Source organism: Hippopotamus amphibius, chromosome 9 (assembly GCF_030028045.1).
Source record: "Hippopotamus amphibius kiboko isolate mHipAmp2 chromosome 9, mHipAmp2.hap2, whole genome shotgun sequence".
Taxonomy (NCBI): Eukaryota; Metazoa; Chordata; class Mammalia; order Artiodactyla; family Hippopotamidae; genus Hippopotamus; species Hippopotamus amphibius.
Window position 1 is genome coordinate 107,368,758 of NC_080194.1, and position 17,514 is coordinate 107,386,271.

General features: G+C 54.0%; 1 protein-coding gene across 1 annotated transcript in view; it reads right to left on the bottom strand.

The window, feature by feature from the left end:
• Positions 1-17,514, bottom strand: part of CASTOR2 (cytosolic arginine sensor for mTORC1 subunit 2) — a 56,328-nt gene that overhangs the window by 16,431 nt on the left and 22,383 nt on the right. The window contains exon 2 of the mRNA XM_057748723.1: positions 7,090-7,160. Coding sequence (XP_057604706.1) covers positions 7,090-7,160 — 71 coding nt within the window. The remainder of the gene's footprint in view (positions 1-7,089; positions 7,161-17,514) is intronic.

The window sequence follows — 17,514 nt, forward strand, 5'->3', positions numbered from 1 at the left end:
CGGTGGGGTCCTCAGCGAGCATGTGGGGGTGGTGGCAAAGAACACAGGCTTCGGGGAGTTCCCTGGCGGTCCAGAGGTTAGGACTCGGCGCTTTCACTGCAGTGGCCTGGGTTCAGTCTCTGGCTGGGGAACTAAGATCCTGCAAGCTGAGATACGTGGGGAAGGCCGTTCCCTCCAAGTCTGTGGAGTGCTGGGGTGTGTACATGTTTAGGGGGTGCTGGAGTAACCAAGGCTCTGCCCTGAGGAGTCTCTTGGTGGGTCTGAACAGGTCCCGGGGAGAAGCCCAGGCCCGAGGCCAACTGGAAATGGGGGCAGAAGTGGGCAGGTTGGGGAGAGAGAGCAGCCTGCAGGCTGCCACTGCCCAGAGGATCTCAGTTCAGTCCAAATGCTGGCCAGAGTCTGGGCGGCTGGTGAGCGGAGATGGGATGGGTCTGCCTGCTGCGCCCGGCTCTCAGCCCTGGGTGGAACCCCTGAGGTGCTTTAAGCAGCAGGCCTGGACGGAGAGGGTGGTCAGCGCTGGGTCAGGGGTCACCTCTCTGAAGCTTCCAGAAGGGTGAGCTTTGTCAGAGTAGCAAAGTAGCTGGAGACCACAGCGCTCGCTGCTTCTGGCCCCAGGGACCCCAAACGCTGCCCTTGCACTCTGGGCGTGGGGAGGGAAGGCCTGCCTGGTCCCATCCTCACCTGGGCCAAGCCTCAGGGTGCCCGAGGTGCCACTTTGGGGCTGGGGGCTGGGCTGCTGGAGCTGGCCAGGAGGGAGCCAGCTTGCCCTCCCCTAGAGGAAAGGTAGACCCACCCCAAGACAGAAAGGGACTATTATTTCTGTCACTGCCCATCACCCAAGACCTTAAAAAGAGCCACGCAGAGCTGAGGACGCTCCCTGGTGGATCCCTAAGGATGCTTGCCACCTCCCAGACACCAAGTTGGCAGCTCTCTCGCTGGGAGCCCCCACCCCTCATTGCCCCAGGAGTCCCCCGTTTCCGGCTGCAGGACCTGCGGTTCCCTGTGCTAAGTGGGTCCGTCCTCTGCCACAGAGTTTGTCAGGCTTCTCCCGCCCCGTCTGCAGCCAGGTTGAGAGTCCTGGGGTCAGGTGGGCGGGTTTCGTCCTGGCTGTATGACTCTGGGCAAAATCACTGCCTCTCGGTTTCTTGGTTTTCCAGTGTGGGCTGCTGAAAGCAGGACGGGCTCCAGAAGACGCTTGGAGGATTAAATGAGATAATCCCCGTCAAGCGCTTAGCTAAGTGCCTGGCGTCCCTGGGCTTGCCAAGTGCCAGAGCCTCTGTTATAAGGCTGCTGGTGGTCGTTTTGCTCATTTCTGGATAGAAGTTGGGGAAAACATATCAAGGGTTTAAAAATGCACAATTTCACTGTAAAGGAGTAGTTACTGGTGGGACAAAGTCAGGGCTATGAATGTTCAACTCAAAAGGATTTAAGAGAAAGACCTGGGAGCTACCTAAAAGTCAATTGCCAGGGCTGGGTAGACGAACCACAGTTCATCTGTGACAGAACACATCTGCGACAGGTTTCCCAGCTATGAAACACATTTTCCAGTCATTAAGGAAATCAGAATATAAAATTTATGGTAGGTATTAATTATGGAATTAATGCCTCATTCCGTAGGTGTGATAAGCAGGAGAGGGCTTTCCCTCTCAGCTGATACACGCTCAGGTAGTCAGGGGTGAGCCGTTCTGAGGTCTTAGTTTCAAGTGGTCCATTAAATAATAAATGTATGCGCGTGCTGTTTACGGACAGGAAGTGAAAACAGTCGTCCTCAATGGTGACCAGCCGGCAAGTCTAGTTTCAGGTGGAGGGAAGGGGTGTTAATTGTAGGCTCTCAACAGTTGCTCAGGTTTGAAAACTGTCAACATATAAAGAGTATCGGGAAAGCATGCTTTTGAAGGCTACCTGATATGGGGAAATTATGCTGACTGGAATGAAAAGATATGACGCATATACGCGGCAGGCCAACACTGCAAAATATCCACACCCGGGGGTACAGAATGTGGCGATCTCGCGGGAGGAACGTTGCCACGAGGCAGCCCTGGAGAGGCTGAGGGTGGGGGGTGGGCAGGCGGGAGCTGGGGTGTCAGGAGAATGACGGGGACTCTCCAGGGGGCAGCCCTCTGCAAGCACTCCATCGTCAACCCCCCCCACCCCACCCCCCCGGCCCACCCTCCTGCCTCTTCCCATCCTGGGAGACGCAATCTGCAATCTCAGCCCCAGGCTGAGCTGCCCGGCTGCTGTTCCACACAATGGGGGAGAAGCTCCAAAGGCAGCTGTGCAGCGTCCCCCATCAGTGTCCACTGGGAGGGAGGGCTGCCTTCAGGGGACAGTAAGAACCGGCCCCGACCGGGATCCGAGCTCCTTCACTGACCTAAATCTCGTGCAGAGGGGACCCCCAGTGGGGGTATTACCGAAATGGTAAATTATGAGCTCAGAGCCAGGAGGGAGATGCCAGGAGCCCTCGTGGGCAGTGCACTGTTTGCCCTGGTAGACACGCAAAGTAGATGTGGCGTGTGACTCCCTGATGCATGTCATGTGGCCACAGGCACAGCTTACAGAACTGGGAGGGAGGGAAGGAGGTGATTCTGTGTCAGGCATGAGGCCACAGAGGCCCCAGGTCACTGAGCAACTTGCCCAGAAGGTAACAGAGGCTGGATTGAACCTGGGTCTTCCTCCTCAGCCCTGGGTGAGGCCAGGAGTTACTTCCCAGCATCTTCCTCCCTCCACCTTTCAACCACTGAGCCCCAAGTGTGCGACAGATCACACTGACATGCATAAGGGGACTGTGATGGGTGGGGGCCCCCTAAGTGCACTGGGCCCCTCTAACTGTGAACTTGGGATTTTGCCTGCAACCCAGAGGTCAGGGCAGGCGCTGCTGCTCCTATTATTTTGGGTCCCTGATAACATGGAGCATTACACATAGTAAGTGCTCATTAAATATGTAAAAGCTCAAAAGACACATGCACATCCCATCTGTTTGCCACACAGACGCACAGCATCCATTTGAGCCAAGAACCTCTAAAATTCCACAACTAGCAAGGAGCTGTCTGCTTAATGTCACTGACAACCGCCCCTCCCTCCCAGGAAAGGTCCAGCATCTTACGGACACGTGAACTGCGGACAGCTGCTGGTTTCTAACCATAAAAGCTTCACACTGCAGATATTGCTGGTGAACACGAACCAACGCACCCTGGCTGATGTTAACAGTGGCCAAGGGAGGCCCCTGGGCGAGAAGCAACATTTGCAGAGCTGGGAGACGGGGCCCCATCCTTCATACAGCGTGCCACAGCCCAGCACCCCACCCTGGTCCCACCGGGGCAGCCACGAGACCAGACTCCCTTTCTGAAGAGGAGTCTCCTGAGAGAAACCCCCCCAGAGCCAAGGCGAGAGGATGGAACTCAGCATCACGGCCTCTCACTGCAGGCACATCCCACCCCAAATCCTGCCCTCTGAGAGCAGACTGCCCCGGGCCTGCCCCCCTTTTCTCAGTTGCTCCTGACCTTGGTCTGTTGGGAACCACCACGTCTCAGCAGCACTTTCTCCTTATGTTGGCTGCAGCCACCCTGAAGGCATTTCCTGCTTCGAACCCACCTCTGTCACTCACAGTGACTCTAGGCACATAAATGTCAGTTTCCTCACTTGTAAAATGGGTCTCCACGCTTAACCCCTCAGGCCACTGGAATGACCGCAGGGGGGGATGCATCTCTGCCAGGCTCCAGTTACCAGGAAGAGCAGCAGGGGGAATGGGCGTCTTATTTTGTATAGCTTCCCCTGTAGCTCCAGAGCATGAGCGTGAGAAACACTTACTACTTAAATAAACGTACACAGTTTTTTCTCTGGCAACAGCAGATATCCAAGCGGCCTGGTATGCTGGCCAGAAGTCGCTGCCTGGGAGCGAGACCCTGATCAGAAGTCACAGAGCGGCTGCGCCCCTCCTGGCCTAATAACTTAAACCTGCTTCCTCATGTCCCACCTTCCCTGCACTGAAGAGTAAGCCGATGACCCCTCTGTCACCAGCTCTGTTCTGGCCACTCGGAAAGGTTCAGGGAGAGGCAGAGCGAGACTCTCTGCCTCCACTGTTCATGGTTCCAGGAAACCTCAGGGTCTGTAAGTCCCTTAGGAGCTGAGGCTGGGTCGCTGCACCTCCTGGTCTGCCCTGCCTCACCCTGCCCGGGGCCCGGCCCATGGAAACATCCATAAATGACACCAGTGGTGAGGCCTCGGGCAGGCTGCACATCACAGGTCTGTGCTTCAGTCTCTAAAGTGAGGATAATAAAAGACATTTCCAGCGTTTAGCACAGTGTCTGTGGACAGAAGCACCGGCCGGCCTGGTAAAATATACTCATCTGCGTTGACGGGTGGAGGGACGGGGGTGGGGGGTCCCAGTCTCAACTCCGGTCTTGCCTCCTATTTCAAGGGCCGCTCCTGTGGGGTCTCCGGCAGGGTGTCCCCTGTGACGCGCTCTCCCAGCATCCACACCCTCCTTGTACAGCACCCACCGCAGCGGCAGCTCGACAATTAACGGTGTAATTAGCAGGCAGGCCCTGAGGCTCATGGGGTGGGAGGTGGTGTCTCTCATTCTGGCTACATCTCCAGGACCCAGGCGGTGCTCAGTAAATACTGCCCCCCGGGGCTGGCTCAGAATAACCCACCACTCAGCTCAGCCGAAGGACAGACGGCTCCCTGGTTATTGACAATTTCTGCAAACACAGCCTTCCAGGACCTGCAGAACCGGCTCCCCAGGTCCCTCAGCCTCCCTCTCTCCCTGCTCAAGGTGTTTTCTTACTTGCTGCCTCCAGAGGTAGAGGTAGTCAGAGGTAGGGTTAGTCTCCTCTGGGCAGGTGGATTAGGTTGAATATCTATTCCCAGAGAACAGACACTGGGGTGTTCCTTCTACATCCGAGGTGCCCCGATTCTCAGCAGTTCTGTGTAAAGGCCCGAGAGTGCATAAGAAAATAAACATGTGTTTGGGTTGCCTGAGCAGATATGCTTCATGTGACTTGCGGTTAAGGCAAAATTCCTGCCTGTGGTTCCTGCACTCAGGAAATATCTGATGAATGAGTGAGGGTGTGAGCAGCAGTTTCTGATGATGGGGCAGGGCCTCCAGTGGGGTCTCCCCATTCCTGCGCGGGCCACACAGCCGCCCCCTTGGAGGTGTTGGGGGGCCTTCGGGATGTAGGGGGCCGAGCCCAGCCCCCCATCCTGACTTGGTGCCCTAGACCACTTGCGTGTAAGAACAGCGGGGCGTAGCTGGGAATTCGCTTCCTGGGGCTTCACTTTCTCGCCCGTGTAACACGCATCAAGAACCACAAAAGAGTCAACTCCTGACCCCACACTGCCATTTCTCAGACCTCATTTTAGGAATCATCCTGCATAAGGATACATGTTACACTTTGACAGTTTATAGATTTCTCATTGGGGGACAATGAAAACAACTTCAATTCCAACCCCAGGGGGCCTGTGCAAGGAAGCAGGGCTGCTGTTGAAAGGCTGTGATGTCAGGAAATTTTAAGTTGTTCAGTGAGAACATTTCTATAAATTAAAGAGATCACTTGAGAAAGGCTGGAAAAGAAAACCACGAAAAAGTGACCAGTAATTGTCTTGGGGGTAGGGTTAGGGTTTTAAAAACTGTTGGGGACTTCCCTGGTGGCCCAGCGGTAAAGAATCTGCCTTTCAACGCAGCGGATGTGGGTTCGATCCCTGGTTAGGGAACTAAGATCCCATATGCATGCGGCAACTAAGCCTGCGTGCCACCACTACTGAGCCCATGCGCCTCAACTAGAGAGGCTGCGTGCTGCAAACTACAGAGCCCACGTGCTCTGGAGCCCACGCACTGCAAGTAGAGAGAAAACCTGCACGCCGCAACTAGAGAGAAGCCCGCATACTGCAACGAAGATCCCGCGTGCTGCAACTAAGACCCGACGCAGCCAACAATAAATGAAAAACAAACAAAAAAACCGGCTGGATTTGTTGCCTTCTCTCCATGTTTGGAAGACTCTAACTTAGCCGTTCTGAGTGACCACCCGCTCTGGGGGGAGGGGGAGGTCCAGCTCCCTTGCTGGTGAGTGTGGACACACGACTGCCCCCCCACTCCCAGCTCCTCACTGATAGTCAGGACAGGCGACAGCACCTTCTCATCAGGTAACATGTATCGGTTAGCACTCGGCAGCAATGAGCGGTCACTGTTACCGGAGAGCAAGACAAATGTAACAAACTTCAGGGATAAAACTAAAAGGATGTGGGGGAGGGGAGGACGGGGTTTCTTTTTGGGGTGAAGGAAACGTTCTGGAATCGGATAGTGGTGATGGCTGCACAACTTTGTGCATAGCAAAGGCCACTGAACTGCTGTACGTTTTAAAATGATGCAGTCTCTGGTACGTGAATTTTATCTTAATTTAAAAGATGGAAGAGGGACTTCCTTGGTGGCTCAGTGGTTAAGACTCTGCGATCCCAATACAAGGGGACCAGGTTTGATCCCTGGTCAGGGAACTGGATCCTGCATGCATGCCACAACTAAGAGTTTGCATGCCACAACTAAGGAGCTAGTGTGCTGCAACTAAGGAGCCTGCGAGCCACAACTAAGGAACTTGCGAGCCACAACTACGGAGCACATATACTGCAACTAAGGAGCCCACCAGCTGCAACTAAGACCTGGAGCAACCAAATAAATATATAAAGTGTAACCAAATAAATAAATTAAAAAAAAAAATACCAAAAACACCTTGACTACCATTAAAAGAAAAGATGGAAGAAAGATAAAGGGAAGTCATAAAAGGATGGTGATTGGGGCTTGTTCCCGTAAGAACAAGGACTGAAGATGTTTTGAAAGTGGCTCCCTCGCGGTACCCTGCCTTCCCGGTTGCTTTAGCTCCCGGCTGGATAAGCACGGCCGCCTTTCAGCTCTGCGGCCTTTCCTGGGGAAAAGTCTTGCGAGCAGAAAGGGAGGGGATCAGCTAGAACACGGGGAGAGAAGGAAGCTCTGCCGACTTTGGAACCCACCAGCAGGTGGGGGCAGAAATAAGGGGTGAGGGCAGCCAGCACTGACAGCAGGCCCAGTCCAGCCAAGCGCCCGTGGAGAGAAGTACTTACCCAGGAAGCCCTCCTCATCAACGATGATGGTATAATCCTCTGGCGTCTCGGTCAAACTGAAGAACTTGCACCTGGGTGGACAGACAGACAGACACAGGATATTGTAAGTCCCAGCAGACCCCTGTGGAAGCCGCCACCCCCATGACTTGGTTTACCCAGAGCTCTGTCCCAGGCTGCTGGGGGGCTACTTATCTCTCCCTCCACTCAGGAGGGCTCAGAGAGGCCTAGACACGCTGATCGTTTCCTCTGCACCCCCCAATCTTTGGGGGCCCCTGAGCGGGCCAGCCTCCAGGGTCCCCGACAGACCCAAGGGCAGCTGTGACCGGGGCCATGTGGATGAATTGTGTTTTCCGGGGGCCCCCACATTCTGACCTCTAGGCCTCTGTTGCTGTGTTGTATCCCCTGCCCGTGGACCTGGCCCCTCTCCTCACCAACTCGAGAGCTCCCACTGCCAACTGCGGCCTAATTCACATCATCCAACCAACAGCCTGGCCTCTAGGGTACTTTTCTTCCTTGCATGAGAGGGGGTGTGGCCGTCTGTGCCACTCTGGGGCACGGATCCTTGCGCTGCCACGTGCTGCCTTGGGTAATACTGCTTAGCCTGGGGTGTAAGGTGCGCATCCTCCCCCCAACAAACGGGACCCTCAACTTCCCAAGGTCAGGGAGGGTCTGGCAATCACTCTGTCCGCCTGTATCTCATCCCTGCTGGTCTCAGCCCCGAGCACCCTCTTGGCACCTGGCAGACAGGCTGGGCTCCGTGTCCAGACAGCCCTTGGGCTGGGCTTTGAGGCCGTCTCCAGGTGAAGGGAGCTACTGCCCCTCAATGCCTGTCTCCCTGTCCCCCATCTAGCTAGACTGGCCCTTAGAATCCCCCAGGCGCAGCTGCAGGGAGAGACGGCACAAGCAGGCAGCGGCCTGCAGGAAACTGCCTCTGGTCATTTATTTATCTGGTGTCACTGATCTCAAGTACGAGGCTCAGCTCAGGCTCTATGCCCAACGTGGGAACGTGTAAAACCCATCCATCACAGGAAGCCGTGACAGAAAGAGGCCCCACGAGGAACCCTGGCCAAGGCCCGAACAGCACTTCTACGAAGATTAAAATGGGAAAGGAATCCTGAAGTGGACACAGCGTCGCAGGGGGCGGGGGAGGCCGGAATGTCCGTGGATCTCTCTCCTCCTGGTCCCCCTCTCCTGGCAGCCATCCTGCAATACTGAAGCCTTATCGACAGGAACCCTGTAGCACCCTTTTCACTTTATTCTTTAAATTTTTCACAAGGAATGAGATCAACCGGAACTGGTAGGAATGCAAAATGGTACAGCCAGTTTGGCAAATGAAAACGATTTGTCAGTTTCTTGCAGAGTGAAACATATATGACCACTGGCACTCCTACTCCTGGGTATTTACTTGAGAGACCCATATGCAATGTTTATAACCTTTATCTGTCACCACCCTGAACTGGAAACAACCCAAACGTCCTCCCTTCGGCTGGAGAACTGCGCAAACTGAGGCACGTCCACACCAGGGAATACCAGTCGGCAATGAAAAGGGCTGAATTACTGATTCCGGCAATAATGTGGACGAATCTCAAGAGCATTTGGCTAAGTTAGAGCCAGACTCCACAGGTGATGTACTCTATGATTCCATTTATGTGATATTCTGGAAGAGGCAACACTGTAAGGATGGAGAACAGATTCCTGGTTGCCAGCGGTTGGGTTGGGGTTGATGTTTGAGGGCCACTGGGGATCTTTCTGGGGTGAAGGAAGGTGTTTGGTACCTTGACTGTGGTGGTGGGGACAAGATGATACATGTTTGTCAAAACCCAAAGAACTGTACCCTAAAAAGGGTGACTCCTACTGTATATGTGAACCCGACTTCAAGGAAAATGCTTGTGCCAGAGTTGTAACTGAGGTGGCATCCCCCACTCCCCAACATTCGGCTCAATCAGCAGCACACACTCTTCAATTTCCCTCCAGCTCTTTGGTTTCCAAATTACATCTCTGTCCCTGCCCGTCCCACATCCAATTTGCAACTATCGCCTGGACGAATGAAATCTACCATTGCTGGGGGGCAACGGCAAATGATCACCTTAGTGAGTGGCAATCACTAGTCTGGCCTCGCTCCTTCGTGGGGACCCCCTGTGTGCTCAGAGAGAGCCTCAGAAGCCCCCCTAATCACCAGCTGACCACAAGCAAGTACTCCCTGGGTGGGGGAGTGGCCACCCAGTCATCTGAGAGCCCTGAGAAGGCAAACAGATGTGGCACTTGCTCCATGTGCCCTCTTGGTGGTGAGGGATGCTCCAGAAATAGACCATATAAATGACCCCGGAGGCATAAACACCGGCACAAGACAACATCAGCCTCTGTATAAATGGGGTATGACTATGTTGTTGATATGACCTTGTCTCCAGGGGCCGAGGGCCAGCTGTTGGACATCTATCTCGGAATGTGCACCTTGGCGTGGGCAGGCCTCCAGGAGGGCGAGTCAGCCCAAGGGACCTACTGCTCTGGTCATCAAACTCGGGAGCAGGCCTCTTGCTCTCCTAATATTACCCCCTCACGTCCTACACGTCTCTCAGCTCACCCCATCTTACCTCCCGAGTTGCTCTGAGATCTGTTTTCCCTTCTTTCCACCGCTCCCCTCCGCATGAATGCTTGCCTAGAAGCCTCCCCTGTCTCACTCCCCCACTCTTGCCTGCCTCCTTGTCTCATGCCCCAAAGGTTGACAAATGTTCTTTCCACTGCCCAGCACCCTCTTCCCTCTTCTTTGGCTGGAGATGTGCCACTTATCCTTCAAGACCCAGTTTAAGCATCTTCTTTGGGGTGAAACCTTTTTTTGATTGGCACCAACCTCCTCTTCTCCCTCATTTCCCACCATAAGGGTGGTCCTCTCTGGATGTTAAAGCCACTGTGGACAGCTGGGCTTGGTGGTACATCACACCTCTAGGGGACAGTTCATTCATTTCACAGTGGATGTGAAAGATGCCCTTAGAGGTGGGCAGTGCACAACCTGTACAACTGCACATGATGGTCCTGAGTACTTCCCACAATCTATTACAAGTAATACTTGTTCCCCCCAGGAGACCATAAGCTCTCACAGGCAAGGACGGTGGGTTCTCTGTACATACACCTTTTACCTGACAATGGCTGGACAGAGAATCAACACTCAATGTCTAATAAGCAGAATAGTGAACTATGGCCACATACCTACCCCCAAAGCCAGAGAGGCCCCGATCAGAGCAAACCCTGCTTGCCCTTGTGTGGCACTGCCTTGATTTACCCTACCTTTGGGAGACATTCAAGTCTCCTGTCCCAACTCCACACTCTCTAATGAGCCGTACCTAGATCCACACCTCCAATGCCAGGCCCTGGTGTTTGTGGCCTCTCTGTACTTTGGCTACAAGGAGCTGCAGAAAGGACCAAAACCCAGCAATCGTCCAGCCTGCTGCTGAGTGCTGGCAGGAAACCCGAGGAAGAGAAGTGTTTGCCCTCTAGACGCCCTCATGGTGCTTAGGAACAGCATGAAACAACAAGGATAGAGAAAGCAGCCTGGGAGAGCCAGAAGAGGACCAAGGTCCTGGGGTCAAGAGACCTGGGTTCCAGTCCCAATCTGGCACCTGGGGGTGGTGAACCCTGGGCTGCTTCATTCCTCTGTACAATGAGGGACAGGTTCAAGGCAGACTAGTTTCCATGCAGCTCCAGCTTGGGCAGGGAGGGCACAGGCCACGTGGAACCCTAACAGCCCCATAGCGAGGTGGACCTCAAGGGGCCTGGCTAACAAGTCTGTTTGGAAAACGCTTTTCAAGGGCAGGCAAAAATCCCAAGCAGCTCAAATCAGAACCCAAGACAGATCTGCTACCCTGGCAGCTGGGCAGTCACAACTCTGGGGGGAGCCAAGGGACCATCCAGATCGGGGGAGCCAGGGAGGTGGCCTGACCCGCCGCATCGGGTGGGAGTTCCTATCAGCATCCATCTCACTTTCTCCACTCACCCACCGGCTGGGTGATGGTCCTGCAGGGCTGTCCTGAGCTCCCTTCCTTGCTTCCCAGACACCACAAAGATCCCCTTTACATAGTCAGGGCTCAGCAGAAGCTGCCTTTTGGTGCAATCTCGTGCAGAAGACTGAGGTCTCTGGGAGGTGCGAGCTAGCTTTGTGGGCCAGACCCCACCTGGGACTGGGGCCTGTTTTCTGTGGGGTCACAACGTGCCCCGTGCCAGCCAGACCCTGCTGAGGTGCCCTGCTGCCTGGCCACAGAACAAGTCCAGCCCTTTGCAATTAGAGCCTGGTCAGCCGGGCTATGAAATGAATGCAGAGCCTTCACACATACCCGATGGGCCCTGCAAACAGGACTGAGTGAGACCAGGCTTCCAGCACATTCCAGGTACCTATGTGCAAGCCATTATTCCTTTGTTCTAGCAGGGCCTCTGAATGCACATGTGCAATCTCAGCACCTAGAAAGCCGCGGGTGTCTCTCATTGAGTGCAGCCTGTTTAGTCTGGAATGAGGGAGGTTTACCCACATCTTCCTCTGCGGCACATCATGGCGAGGAGAGGGAGGGGCCGGGATCTGACCACTTTTGGGGACTACCCGACCCTGCCTCTGCCAGTCCCGCTGATGCGTTCCTGCAGTGAAGCACAGGAGCCTTGAACAGTACACAGCGAGTGACAGATGTGCTTTGGGGTGCACCCGGTGCCGGCCTCCCACCTTCCCGGGCTCTTCTTCCCCAAGGACAACCAGGTGGAGGGTGCGTGCTAGGCTCTCTTCTCTTAACCAGCTGTGGCTTTTTCATCTGTTTCTCCTGGGTCTTCAATAGGTCTCTTGTGTTACTTACATTTCATTTCTGTCTTTAACAAATAGAAGCTGCTGTTTCAAGTTCTAGTTAGAAAAAAAGCCCTGTGTCACGTTCTGTGATTTGAAGGGCAACCCTGAAGAATGTCTTTTTCTGTTCAGATGGAAAAAAATGTGCTTATGTCTTGGGTGGCCAGGAGAATCAGACAGCGTGGGTAAAAGTGTTCGCAAATTCTAGGGTGACACGCGTAGACAGGACTGCGAAAAGGGGCTGGGCAGGGCAGAAGGAGTCAGTAAGGTCTGGATAAAGCCCCTGAGACCCAGGCAACAGGGGCGAGATCACTCAGTCATTTAACAAACAAATTAAGTCCTTTAATGTATTAAAGCACTGCTTCAGGTGCTGGAGACACACCTTAAATAATTAGACAATTAGAATTTCCATGGGGAGCTGGATAAATAAAATAGTCAGATGGTGGTGCGTGCTGCAGAGCCAATAAGAAAAGCAGAGTCGCAATTTAAAGCAGAGCAGGGAGTGGTTGCCAGGGGCTGGGGGGTATGGGAAGCAATTGTTAAATGGCTGCACAATATCAGTGGGAGAAGTGAAAAGTTCTGCAGGTGGACCGTGCTGAAGGTTGCAGAACAAAGTGAATGTATTTAATGCCACTGAGATATACACAAAACTGGTTAAGACAGTATATTTTGTGTCATGTACATTTGACCACAATTCAAAAAAAAAAAAAAAAAGGCAGGGAAGGTCCCTATGAGACTCTAGAAGCTGGAAGAGCAGGCATGTTGCTGTCCCAAAGCTCTGAGGTGAGTGACAGAGGCCAGAGAGGCCACGTGGTGGGGGAGGGGGAACGACAGGTGATGACGTCAGAGGTGATGGGGGAGGGATGATGCCTGTGGCCACTGTAAGGACCGGGTGGGGCTGAGAGACCAGTGAGGAGGCTGTTTGTTGTCTTCAAGGAGGTTGGTGAGAGCCGGTGGCTGGGATGGGTCTGATGGTGGTGGGCGTGGCTCTGTTTACGGTCAGGAAATATATTCAACAATTTGGGGCTGGTGAGATTGGTGAGAAACAGGAGGCCAAGGCAGGGAACCATCGTCTTCCGTGGCACATTCTCGTCAGAGGCACCAGGAGGGAGGTTAGCAGGCAGACGGGGGCCCTGAACTGGCAGGATTTACTCGCCTCTGAACCTGGCCCCGACCCACTGCTTTGGTCTTTTTCTCCACGGAGACCTGGGTTGGTGAGGGACTGTGGCGCTCCCTAGTCCTGCCCCGAGGGCCCAACCACAAGCCACAGAGAGCTGCAGGATGGCTCTTCCTTATGGCCGTCCCAGTGGCCTGGGGCAGCTGGGCGGGTTCAGAAGGGTCACTCCAGGGTAGGAACAGTGTCTGTGGAAGGCCAGCCTCTTGCTGTATGAACACATTCCCAAGTGCAGGGCACACATGAGGTGCTGGCTGGTGGTTCCCTTTCTTCCTTGGGAGGGACTGAGATGGAAAAAGGCCCAAGTGGGCATCCAGGCTTTTCCCACCCATCCAAGATGAGGCTGGAACAACTTACTGATCCTCAAATCGCCCCAGGTTCCTTATCTGTGAAAGAGGTTTGAAGATACCTCTCCTGCAGGGTCGTTTAGGATTTAAGGAGGTGTGGAACACACGTGGAAGTGCTCAAGACCCTGTCTAAGCACGTGTGGCCACTTAATGCAGTGAGCTGGCCTGGGGACCACGCGGACGTCCGAGGCAGCATTCCTGTCCGGGCAGTGCTTGGTCTCGCAGTGGGCTCTGGGTCTCTGCCTGACTTCGGATCTCCTTATTCCTTGTGGCCTCCACCCCAACCCCTACCAGCGGGAACAGTCTGGTCTCACTCAGCGGCCAACGAGCCCAGCCCAGGTCCCCCAGGCAGGCCAAACCCCCCTGTCCCAGTGCCCTCTGACCCCTACCTGTCCATCACCTCCCCAGCGATGATCGTGCCCACTGCAGTGCTGAGATGATTCCCTTCCTGGTCTCTCTCTGCTGGTGAGACACCTGCTCCTGGGAGACAGCCGAGTCTACCTCAGCCAGGTCCCCCACACCTCGCACAGGACTCCACACAGGGTCTGTGCATCATCCGTGCTAACTGAATGAACGCATGTCATTAATGCTTCCCATTTCACAGACAGGAAAACTGATGCTCGCTTAGGTTAAGGTAGTTATGACCTTGGGACCTTCGTGCTGTTTGCTCTCTAAGGTGGTGGGCAGCCCGGGGGCAAGCGTGGCCTGTGGCACGTTCCCTATGGCTCAGCTCTGCCCCTGGGAGCTACCAACCATCTTAAACGTGGGTAACCGGAGACACGGACGAGAGAATTGATAACAGCCCGTCGTTGGTAACAAACACCTGGCTGCAACCCACATTCCCAACACCACGTGAGGAGGAAAATGATGACAGAAGAATATTACTCAGCCGTCAAAGTGAACACTCTAGAGGAACTTGCAAAACTCCGAACAAGTCTCAGCAATGTAACAGTAGATGGAAAAATAAGTCTCCAGCTGTTACGTACAGTATGGTATTCTTTTTAGAGTTAAAAGCAGCTACCATGAAAAAACAGCAACACTCAACACCTTTAAGACTCTACGGAGCTGTGATATAACTACATATAAAGGAACCCAAGGAATAAAGAACACGTTACCTGGGGTTGGGGGCTGGGGGGGCGAGACTTCTGGTTCCACGGAGGGTATTGTCTCCATCCTACTTTTGCTCTGGCTTTGCACGTGCTGATTACACTATTAACATTAACTAATTAGTGAAATGAACACAGGTGGGCTGTGCAAGGACACATGATGGGTGAGCGTTATGAAACTGAGCTGAGGTCACTGGGACAAGGATGAGGGGCTGCAGGCGATCGGGACTGGGATCTGGCAGAACAGAAGCCAGGGTAGGCTGCTGGTCTGCAAAAAGGTGCAGGAAATGCAGCTGAAGAGCCACCCAGAGGAGGTGGCCTGAGAAGGGTCCAGGAGCCAGAATCAGGCAAGAGTCCGAGGATGAGTGGGGCAGGACTGGTCCCAGGGCTACAACCTGGGTCACTCAGTTGGGCCTTGGCTGCTCAGTGATTTGGGGGCTCACTTTGGCTCAAGAGATGTATATCTGATCCCCAACTTGGTCCCCACAATCCAGCCTCAATTTAATAGCCTGATGGTGCTGTGTATAAAGGCCTAACACTCTGGGTCTCAGTTACAGCACCAGCCCTGATGGCCTTATTTTTTACGTTTTTCATTTAAAAACTTAAAATTTTTTTTAAATTTTATATTGGAGCATAGTTGATTTACAATGTTGTGTTAGTTTCAGGTGTACAACGAAGTGATTCAATTATACATCTATATGTGTATATTCTTTTCTCACATTCTCTTCCATCATAGGTTATTACAAGATATTGAGCAGAGTTCCTTGTGCTATGCGGTAGGTCCTTGTTGATTATTTTATATATAGTAGTGTGTATATATAAACTCCTAATTTATCCCTCCCCCTCACCTTTCCCCTTTGGTAAGCCCTGGTGGCCTTGGACATTTATGCAGCCCCTAAGCCCGTGTCCTCTCCCATAAAGAGGGGAATAACCCCACCGATCGCAGGGCCAGGGTGCGAGGTCAGCATCCCTTTGTAAATAAAAGCACCAGGCCCCAACAGTTGCTCCAACAGCCCTAGTTTTTTCTTTCTTTTCAGTTTGGATAACGCGCCTGATGTTCCCCTGGTTTTCTCCTAACATAAGCAGAGGCTTATTCAGCCTCCCCTGTTCCCCATACTGCAGCGGAGGACATACACAGACACACACCCTCCAAGGATGCAAACAGCTTTTGGTAAGCAGGCTGAAAACAATAATCAAAAGACTCGACCCTAAAGGAATCCGTGGTCCTTCTCCCCCAGCCCCGCCCCACCAAATCCCTGACACTATTAATTGGGAACCAACAGTCTCTAGAGGGTTCGCCATTCTAAGACTTTGGAACCATGCTGAGGTACTGCCTGGATGGAGCTGCCATCCTGTTGCCTGGCAACTCCGAGATGCCTCTGCTCCCGGGTCACTCTGCGCCTCTCTCATCCCTTGCGGCCACTCCAATTCTGTACCGTCTGCTGCTGGCTTGGGGGCAGGGTGTCCCAGGTGGTCCCCTTGGCCGACCCCATCCTTAGACGGCCCCTGTCTGGCACCGTCCTCCTCAGCAGCGACTGCCAGCTCGGAAATCCCCCAGGACCTGGCTCTTGCCCCTCCACACCTCGCAGGACCAGCTCGACTCTCCCTCTCCTGAGTGTCCCTGTGCCCAATCTCTGCACCCCAACCTCCACCTCCACGTTCCTAAGATTTAGGCTGACTGGTGAGGGCCCCCTCTCAGGACATCTCTGCCTTTCCATCCATCTCAACCCCTCACTCTGGCCTCAGAAAAACGATACTGCAGGGGCAACCTATCTTTAAGCCTCTGTTCCCACAAGCACCTCTCGCTCAGGAATCTCATACTTGGCTTCCTTGTCCTGGTGACAAACAGGCTCAAGTTTCCTCCATCCTAAAAAAGACTCCCTCGTGCCCATCCCCTTCTTCCCTCCACCATCACCAGCCCTCCAGCCACTGCCCCGCCTCAACCCTCCAACAGATCCTGCTCAGCTCACCAGTGACGTCTGCCAGCCAAAGCTGACGCCTCTTCCCTCATGCCCTCCTGTCCTTGGACCTTTTGGCTGGACCCTACGTGATGGGCCAAGGCTTCAGCCTGGACAATGGCATCGACCATAGGGTCTTCTGACATCGACACTCCTCTTTTGCTTCCTGCAGGTCTTCTCTTTCAAGGCTTGCCAATGCTCTCCTCACATCACACCCTCCCCCGAATTCTCTCCCTACCAGGGTTCCAGCTACTGCCTCCCAGGCTTTCTCCCCAAGCCTGAGACTTGCATTTCTCCATGTATGCCAGCTGGACTGCTCTCAGACTCATTTCTCACATCCACCTGCTAGGAGAGGAAGTGCTGGTGCCCATTTCATAGATGAGGAAACTGAGGACAGGGACCCAGCAGACAACCGAGGCCGCCACGTGTGCCCCCATCCTGATGGGATGAAATGGAATCACACACCAGTCACTGGACTCTAAAAACCCATGGCTGTCCCCCTTGGGCGTGGCCAACAGCCGACCACCAGGGCAGAGCCAAGGCCTGGGGCTGCCTCAACCCTGGGGCCGAAGGCTGAGTCATCTCAGAGAACAGTCTCCTTTTCAATGGCTGTGGCCGCCTGTTATGGGCAGCCCGGCTGACACTCGATCTGTTTACTCTCGGATTCCTAACCCAGCAGAGCGAGGCCCTCCCAGGGGCCTCTCCTGGGCATCCTGGGCAACAAGCCCCAGCTGGTCAGAGCCCTGCGGACCTCAAACCGGGAGAGGGGAGGGGAGGGGAGGGAAAAGGGCCATTTCCAGGGAAATTCGTCCAGCAGACCCACACTGAGATTTCAGATTTACGAACCAGATAAATTAGCAGAGGGAAGAGATTTGTAAGGGTTGGTTTAATTGGTGGAATCATTTACCACAGGTTCCCCATTAAAATCACAACGGGGGGGGATCTTCTTGGAATCGCCCAGACAGGAAGGTGGAGCACAGGGAGGCCTAGAATCAGGCCAGGAAGGCCACCGTGTGCTGCCTCT